The 1236-nt window shown below is 49.3% G+C and overlaps 1 protein-coding gene across 1 annotated transcript; it reads right to left on the bottom strand.

Annotated features, from left to right (window-relative positions):
• Positions 1-6: 6 nt before the first annotated feature.
• Positions 7-522, bottom strand: LOC103981811 (uncharacterized). Its single transcript, XM_009398553.3, has one exon. It carries the CDS (start codon positions 353-355, stop codon positions 38-40), a length of 318 nt encoding a protein of 105 aa, XP_009396828.1. The 5' UTR covers positions 356-522; the 3' UTR covers positions 7-37.
• Positions 523-1236: the final 714 nt, after the last annotated feature.

Below are 1236 nucleotides of genomic sequence, written 5' to 3'. Positions count from 1 at the left end.
ACTGTACAGAGGGAGGAGATCCACCGGAATCGATTGATCAATCAGAATGCGAGTCGTAGCCACCACCAGCGGAATCGTATTCGTCCGAGGAGGAGGAAGAAGCGGAGGACGAGGAGAGAGAATAGCGGTAGGTGTAGCGGCGGCCGCGGTTGCGGGGTTCGTCGGGGAGGGAAGGGGGGATGCAGAAGAAGGAGAAGACGCAGATGGCGAGGCGGCGGAGGTGGCGGAGGGGGAGGCAGCAGAGGAGGTCGAGCACCTCCTCGCTGCTCAGCCGCTCCGGGTTGCAGGCCACATATTGGCAGGCCTCCGCCGAGGCCCTCGCTACCGCCGTCACCCACCCCGCGTTGAACACCATCCCCTCTTCCCTCCTGTCTCCTCTTCTCCCTCTTTCCTCCTTCCCTCTTCTATATACCCCTTCTCTTCAATCCCTTCGTCTTCTTCTTCCTCCTCTAATTGGGCATCGTCTCCTCTGGTCCGCGGGAGATGCAGAGAAAAGACCGTGGGAGAGACCGAGCCATTTTTAAACCGACGACGGGAGAGGAGTAGGGTTAACACTGACGTGTTTTAGATTGACCTGAATTGGACTTTATGGCGTAGCATCAGGTGGAGCCCACGATGTGGGTAAATGTGGGTGATCGATACTAGCGTGTCCTTGGGGACTTTGAGAACTAGGGAGGATGTTTCGTCCTAATTGCGAACTTATACGTTTCGTCCTCTGATAAGGATTGGAGGCGCTAGCGTCGATGGTCACCGTTGGATTCTGGGCAGCACGAATCTTGACGTGAGTGGTGATTATGCTTTGTGATTAGTGTTTTCTGGCGATTGCTGCTTGTCCAAATCTTGATGCATTTTATGATTGTAAATTCTACCTTATACCACGTCCTCCGCAAGCGATTGCAGGCGCGAAAGATCAGCGAGAAACGCATCCTACCGTTAGATCCGAAATAGCACGAATCAAGATGTGCACGGTAATTTGCTTTGTGACTGGTGTTTTTGGCAGTAACTGCTTGTGTATGAAGTAAAATGACTGCTTGAGAAAAAATTAAATGATTAAATCTGTCAAGGAGGATTGCATTCATGTGCGACTTTAAACAATTGCAAATAAATTATATGAATAAAGAGGGGAAGAATTCAACCCTATACCAATTGGAAAGATTCAGATCTTCATATATATATATATACGGATAAATTAGATTTGTTTTGAAATGATAAGTCATGAAGACATGTTTTGATGCC

Source organism: Musa acuminata, unplaced genomic scaffold, assembly GCF_036884655.1.
Source record: "Musa acuminata AAA Group cultivar baxijiao unplaced genomic scaffold, Cavendish_Baxijiao_AAA HiC_scaffold_1050, whole genome shotgun sequence".
NCBI classification, from domain to species: Eukaryota; Viridiplantae; Streptophyta; class Magnoliopsida; order Zingiberales; family Musaceae; genus Musa; species Musa acuminata.
Note: the sequence above shows the minus strand (reverse complement) of the source record. Positions and strands in the feature narration are given on the sequence as shown.

Excerpts from the sequence above, each read along its gene's own strand:
- LOC103981811 (XM_009398553.3), bottom strand. The coding sequence starts at position 355 with ATGGTGTTCAACGCGGGGTGGGTGACGGCGGTAGCGAGGGCCTCGGCG.